Raw genomic sequence first — 7,500 nt, forward strand, 5'->3', positions numbered from 1 at the left:
AGAGTGAATCTAGCATCCAGAGATTCAAGAACCGTGCGTCATGACATAAACGCGGTTTCGAAGGCTCCACTGTAAGGGGGAGGACTAGATAAGGCCGTTTCACTAAACGAACCCTCCCTACTAGGGAGATAGCACCCATCTTTAAACGACCTATTAAGGTGCTTTGAATAAAAAGTTACAAATGACTTGCATGAAACATTGTTCCGGAACGCCTTTGAAGGAGGTCGATCGGAGTCATAGTCCTTTCCCTTATAAAGGATCCCTTAAAAGGTCGGAAAAAGGAAGTCGGAATTTCGAAATTCCCTGCAAAGGGTCAGTTATCCCTTAACTAGCCTGAGCACTCAAAGTTTATATTCATACAGCTCATATTTTATCGTTTCTTAGGTTTTGTTAGCTTTTAGGCATTGTTTTAGCACGTTCTCTTTTTAAACGAGTCTAGAACTCATTAGTGCAATGTGGATAAATAAAGTACCTACCTACCAAGCCACGTGATATACAAAATAATATTAATTTGCCTAGCAAAAGGACGCTGACCTGTCATTCACATGAAAATCCTTTAAAGTTTCCACGAAAACCACCCAGATGTCCTGGCTAGGCTATAAAGAAGCTTTCTATGTATTTTTTTCCTCGATTTCGACTAAAATTAGAGAATGATGTCATTTCAAGCAATTCCGATAAAAAATGGCCAGTGATTGGCTAATTGCCATATCTCGTTACCAACCAAAAACGTGACGATCGAAATAACGCCGATTTTTTTTCCCGAATCTTTTTTTTTTTCCGAATGCTTATCCGGAGGGCTAGACAAAAGAGAGGTTTTTATAATTTATTGTCTAACATCGCTGGTTAGAATTATTCTTTGTCTAACATCGCTGGTTTTGACGAAGACAAAGCTTTCTGTGGTATACTGTAGTTCTTTCAGAAGAATTGCAATGTTTGCACCCTGGCGATCCCAGAATACTTTGCGCATAAGGTAGGTGTCTGATTTCTGGCAAATCATTCATTGACACAATAGGCTATCTTAAAATTGTGCAGCAACAAAAGAACAAAGCCGAGGTTGAAAGAAATAATTTGCATTTTCCTTGTTTTGAACACAACAAAATGCCAATTATTCCCTGAACCTCCACTCTGTTCTTTTCTTGCTGCACAATTCAAAACTAGCCTATTCAATTAGCTTTTCAGGGGAAATGGTAATCCACGGTACCCCAGAAATTTGCCCCCTTGGCCTGGAAAATTAGCCCCCGCACCATCAGCCCACCAATCTTGAGATGATTGCATTCAAAGACTGAAATGCTTGAAAATTTGCGCAGCCCTGATATTGGAGCGTACATTCAAAGATTACAGACAATTATTTATGCTTATGTTCCGTATTGCTCTCGTAGATAATGCGGCTGTGATAAAGTGTGTAAATAAAGGAGTATCCATTGCAAAATATCAACTTCTCCATTATTTAGTTACGTAGTTCCACCAGTCTTCAAGATTCGGTCCGTTTTCTTGAGTTAATGAGGATTTACATAAGAAAGCTCAGCAACTACGCTTATGCGTCTATCGCTCTCATAAACTCAACTTTCTCAAGGGTGGTGACTTTTATTGGTGGCAAGTAGTTGAAGTACACTGAAAGAATACCGGTCAACTCGCCTACGTGCAAACTCGCCTAATATATTATGCTTTGTGAACTCGCCTACGTAGGCGAGCTCACCACGTAACGTAGGTGAGACACAGTGCAGGCGATAGTGGAGATTAAAGTTGAAGAATTAAGCTGCAGGTGGAACGTAATCGTTTTTTTCCCTTCAGCTTTCAAGTAAGTAGCTATTGAGTAGATGACCGACTGACCTTCTAAGTTGAGAAACAAATTCAAAACTTCCCATTAACACTTACTGTGAGACAATCTTACCGAATACTCAATCAAAATGTACTGCTACATTATTAGGTCTTATTATTATTATTGCAACAACCACCGAAACAACAGCACAACTTATTTTTATCAACTCATCCAGTTCACCGCCGGTGTTAGGATTTACGACGAGACACTGAAGCGTAACACAACTTTAATCCACTGGACTCGGCTACACATTGATTTACAAAGGGGATTTATACGAGTGAAATGCTACGACGTAGAAAAACTTCGATAACAAGAGCGGGAACAACAACGAAAGTCACATGACACTCTAAATCCTAAACACTAGGGTGGGTTTAGTATAACTACTCATAGGTCCAGTCTCTCAGGCTTCTTTATCATTCTTCCAGAACGAGTACGGGTTGTAACATTCTCCCCACCTTGTCCTCCTTCGGGGAGGACAACGCTCAATTTAGGCTTGGAAACAGGTATACTTGCAGCATGAACAGTGTTTGTTTGTGGATTCTCCCCACCATGGACTGGATCCTCCGCTTCGGGGCTTACTTGTGAAGCTGCTGACTCAATCTCTAACTTGTGTAAACGTTGAACGGGTCTGTTGTAGAAACTGTTGTGCGCTCTAACTGTAGCGGTCCGTACAAGCCCGTCGTTACCTGGATAAACCCTAACAACTTAAGCCAACGGCCATTTGGTGCGCGCCAGAAATAAGTACAATGTTGCCTACTCAAATTGAAGGGATCTCTTTATGCCACTTGTTTCTTACCGATAGGAGATGTAGGTACTCTTGTTTCCAACGCTTCCAGTAGTGACTGAGTAGTCTCTGCAGGTACAGATACCTTTCGACAGTCCTCTTACTGGTCTCCTGTAAGCTACTTTCTTCCCTTTCCGGTAACTGGTTAATTGGCCTACCAATTGCAAGGTGAGCAGGTGTAATAGGTAACGGCTCTCTGCAATCATCACTTACTGCGGTCAACGGCCGCGAGTTAACGATACCTTCGATTCTCACCAGCAACCTTTTTTAGCTCAGAAAAGGTGAGAAGTGCAAGGACCTTACGCAGTGGGTCTTTTATCGCTCTGCAAAATCGTTCCCACCATCCGCCTCTCCATGGGGAACGCTCTGTGATGAATTTCCACTTGATCCCTCGTGATGAGAACTCTGACGTGATTTGATCTTGATCCAGCGTACTCCACATTCTTTGACTTTCAGTAGTGGGTTCATCGTATAATTTCTGAATTTCCCTACTTGCTGCCTTGAAGGTTTGTGCATTGTCTGACCACACTGTATGGCAAAGACCTCTGCGACTCGTCATGCGACTAAAAGCTTGTAGGAACTCATCAGTCGTCAAACTATGTGTAAGGTCAAGGTGAACCATACGAGATAACGCGCATGTGAAAATACACACGTATGCTTTCTTAATGTTTAAGCCGTCTTTCACATACAGTGGTCCCGCAAAATCAGTCCCAACATGCGTGAGAGCTCGTGAACAGGAAATTCTCTCCTCTGGCAACTGACCCATTCTCTGGGCACAAGGTCCAACTCGTTGTCTTTGGCAAGCTACACATCTTCTGATAACACGTTTAACCTCACGTCTTCCTTGAGTTAGCCAAACTTTCTGCCTTAAAGTTGATAATACCGTTTCTGGACCAGCATGCAACATGTTCTTATGTACATCTTGCACCATTTTGGCAACTTCAAGATGTCCGTGAGGCAAGATTATTTGATGCTTGCTCTGTTCGGGAAGATCAGCAAATTGTAGTCTCCCACCAACTCGTAATACCTGATCATCTCTGTCATAATAAGGGTCTAGTTTCAGGAGGCGGCTGTTACTGGGAAGTACCTTTCCAGCTTTCAGTTTCTCGATTTCTTCTTTGTAGACCACTTCCTGCATCCACATACAACATTTAATCTCGGCTTGCCTCACCTCGTCCGCAGACAGTTCCCTTTCACAAGACCTAGATTTATTCTTAAACAATTTGACCTCTCTCAATACGTAAGCCGTTACTCGAATCAACTTTAACCATGTCCCGTAGCATGACATATCAATCAGTGGATCTGCAACGACTGCTGTATACACATGGGTGTTTCTTTTTTCCTCGCAAGCTTCGGCGGGAGCAGCTTCGTTTTCGGGTTGAGCGGGTAGTGGTTCACAAGGCGAAGACATCCATTGGGGTCCATTCCACCACAAAGTGCTTGAAATCATATCACTACAACTTAACCCACGTGTCAACAAGTCTGCAGGATTTCCCTTACTTGCACAATACCTCCAACACTCAGGATCCCATGTTGACTGTATCTCAGCCACACGATTTGCAACAAATGGCTTCCAGGAAGAACTCTGCCCTTTTATCCAATGCAGTGCCACCATACTACCTGACCAACACACAACCCTAGCCACCTTCATTGGCAAAGCCCTTACAACAAATTTTAACAACCTGCCATTTACAACTGGTGCGAAAAGTTCCAGCCTTGGAAGTGACACCTTCTTAATGGGCGCGATTCCAGCTGTGAGGATACATTGTTTTGCTTGTTTCTTATTCGAATGTACACTGCTGCTCCATACGCCTTGGGGGAAGCATCTCCAAAACCATGCACCTCTACCACAGAGTCTTGCGTAATACCATTTCCGAAGCATCGAGGGATAGTCACATCTTTTAGCTGCAACAACTCTGACTTCCAACTTAACCACTTTGCTTTAGTGTCATTATCTAACGGGTCATCCCACTGTAATCCTTTCAACCACAACTCTTGGAGAAGGATTTTGGCTCTAACAGTGAAGGGTGATATTAATCCCAGTGGGTCAAAAATTTTCGATGCCAGACTACGTACACTTCTCTTTGACATTGGGTCATGGGATTAGATGATTCCACTCGGTGCGAGGAATCTAAAGTGGTCAAAGTTCACGTTCCATGACACTCCAAGTGCTTTAAGGGGGTCTCTCAAATTGAACTCCACGAATGGCGACGAGGCTCTTTTAGCTGGGTCAATAGCATCCATTACTAGATCTGAGTTACTTGCCCACTTGGTCAAATTGAATGCCGCTGTCATCATTATTTCTGACATCTCTTGTTGAAGCTTCAAAGTTGAATCTACTGTATCGGCTACTGTCAGGCAGTCATCGACACACATATTTTGCAAAATTTCTTCTACTGCATACCGGGACATTTCTTTGTATTTGTCTACTTGGGTGTGGACTGTTGCAATAGCAAGGAAATGACTTGCGTTCACACCGATAGGTCAATCTCTGCATTCTGTACACCTTTGGTGCTTCGTTAGGCTATAATTCTCTCCACAGGTAGCGGTTAACATCTCTGTCCTCTGGTGCTAGTTTGACTTGCAGAAACATCTTTTCAATGTCTGCTATGAGACCAATTTTGTGTTCTAAATCGAATCAGTACAGATGCAAGGTTTGGCTGTAAAGGAGGACCAGGAAGAGTACAATCGTTAAGGGAAGCATCACCTCGTTCTCGTGCGGAAGCATCAAATACAATTCTGCATTTTGTCGTCCCTTTGTCATCACGAAACACAGCATGATGCGTCAAGTACCGCACAGGTACTTCCTCTGCAAAACCTTTCTGTAGATATTCGTTGATCGCTGCTTTGTAAGCCTTAGCTTTCACAGGGTCTTGCCTTAACTTTCTTTCAACACTTTCCAGGCGTCTCAAAGCAATGTGCATAATTACTTTCTAGCTTTGGAGGATCTCTTTTCCATGGTAGTCGCACCTCATAGTTATGCCTATCAAAGTTCAATCCTCTATTGAAGAAGTCAGCAACAGCACGTTCTTCCTCTTGTGACATAACAGGGTTCTCGATGTCTGCAATACCAATTGATTCCAGTTCCCAGAATCTTTTCAATGTCTGCACCAATAAGAACATCTACTTGAACTGAACTATGAGCATAACTATCTGCAAGAGTTAAGCCTTGAAGATGAGAGTTCTTATGGAAGTCCATCTGTACTGGCCCGAGAGCATTACAAATTTTGGAAATAGAAAGGGCCTCTATCTCCACCTTTGAATCTCCCTTAATTGGTGAAAGGGTAAATTTCACTCTTTGGAATCTCTTCGTTTCGCTGGTTTCCCCACCTAGCGTTGTGACACTTAATAGCTCTGAGGGACCTTGCAGGTCAAGGGCCTCCGCAATGTTCTTTCGTATATACGAACGTTGACTCCCTGAATATAGTAAACCACGGACTGTCATTTCTTGACCCTTAATTAACCTGGCCAATGCTGTCTGTAGGAGTGTTTCTCTCATAGGTAATGCAGGCTTAGTTGAAGCCAATCCACTTAAACTAGTGTTGCTTAGGTGCCGAGGTGTAGCAGCTGACTGCTGCCCATGCAATAACCAGTGATGTCGGTGACCACAATTCGCTACAGAACACTTAGATGGCGACAAATTCTGGAGAAGTGCTTGTGGTTGATAGGTTTTAAACAATTGAAACACAGTTTGTTCTCTTGCACTAGTTTTCATCTGCCATCAAGTGATTTTTCATTAAACACCGGGCAATTTTGTGAGTCATGATCTGCCTTGAAATTACAATTTCACTGTGTTGGAGGACGTGTTTCATCAAGTAGTGCAGAGACAGTATACATCTCATTCTCACCACCCATTTTGGGACATAAAGACTTTCTTCGGTTTTCTTTACCTTTATCAGAACTGTGATCGCCTGGGGTGATGTTCACATTTGAACTTTTTTCTCCTGCTTCTTTGGACACAACTTGTCGGTTAAGAAATTTAAAGAACAATTCAAGGCATATTTCATCTTCTTGAGTGTATGCAAGTTTCAACTCCCATTTTAATTTTCTAATAACTGAGGTGGTAACTTGGTCTCAAAAAGGGGTAACGAAATACATCCATGGCTCATGGATCTTCTCCCAGAGCCTCTAAAGCTCTAGTTGTGTTCATAAAGGTATCATAGCGATCTCTGAGGGAGGATGCATTAACAACAGACTTAGCATCCATCTGGATCACAGATTTCACTAGAAATGAGATGATCATACGTTTTCTTCCATACCTGTGTTTAAGGCATTCAACAGCTGCTTTATAATTTGCTCCAGTTACTTCAAATCCGTGTATCGCTTTCAAGGCATTTCCACTTAGCACCGAGCGTAGATAAGTAAACTGCTGAAAATTTGGTAAAGCAACATTGTTATGTACTGCAGCTTCAAACTGATCCCACAAGTTTTGAAATTTCAACACATCGCCATTAAATTACGGCAACTCAATTCTCGGTAATTTCAGATTTGAGGATACACGACTGTCACTGTATACAATATCCTTCGAGGAGTGATCTCCCACATTGCAATCTTTATTTAGGAATTCATGAGCAGCATCCACAGCTTTATCTACTTCACTCAGAACTTTTCCCCATCTGCGGAGTTCCTCCTCTATCATATCCTCTGCAACAAGCGTGATTAATTCATTTCTCAGTTGAAGATAATTCTCACGGTACACAGTTAGCCTTTCAATTCTCAACTGTACTTTGCTTTTGTTGCTTGCATTTTGACTTAGATACAAAATTTGCTGAATCAACGCATCCATATCCATTTGCAAGGCTCTGGCTCGAACTAACCTCCTTAATTTCAACTTCACTTTTCACTTGAAGAGGTTTCGTCGAAGCCTCGGCGAAATTCGAACCTTCCTTCAATTCTG

The 7,500-nt window shown here is 42.3% G+C and overlaps 1 protein-coding gene across 1 annotated transcript; it reads right to left on the reverse strand.

The window, feature by feature from the left end:
- Window positions 1-4,292: 4,292 nt before the first annotated feature.
- LOC137972845 (uncharacterized) lies at window positions 4,293-4,694 on the reverse strand. The gene has a single exon (XM_068819543.1). It carries the CDS (start codon window positions 4,692-4,694, stop codon window positions 4,293-4,295), a length of 402 nt encoding a protein of 133 aa, XP_068675644.1.
- Between the last annotated feature and the right edge of the window lie 2,806 nt (window positions 4,695-7,500).

The sequence above is a fragment of the Montipora foliosa genome, chromosome 10 (genome assembly GCF_036669935.1).
Source record: "Montipora foliosa isolate CH-2021 chromosome 10, ASM3666993v2, whole genome shotgun sequence".
NCBI lineage: Eukaryota > Metazoa > Cnidaria > Anthozoa > Scleractinia > Acroporidae > Montipora > Montipora foliosa.

Excerpts from the sequence above, each read along its gene's own strand:
- LOC137972845 (XM_068819543.1), bottom strand. The coding sequence starts at position 4,694 with ATGTCAAAGAGAAGTGTACGTAGTCTGGCATCGAAAATTTTTGACCCA.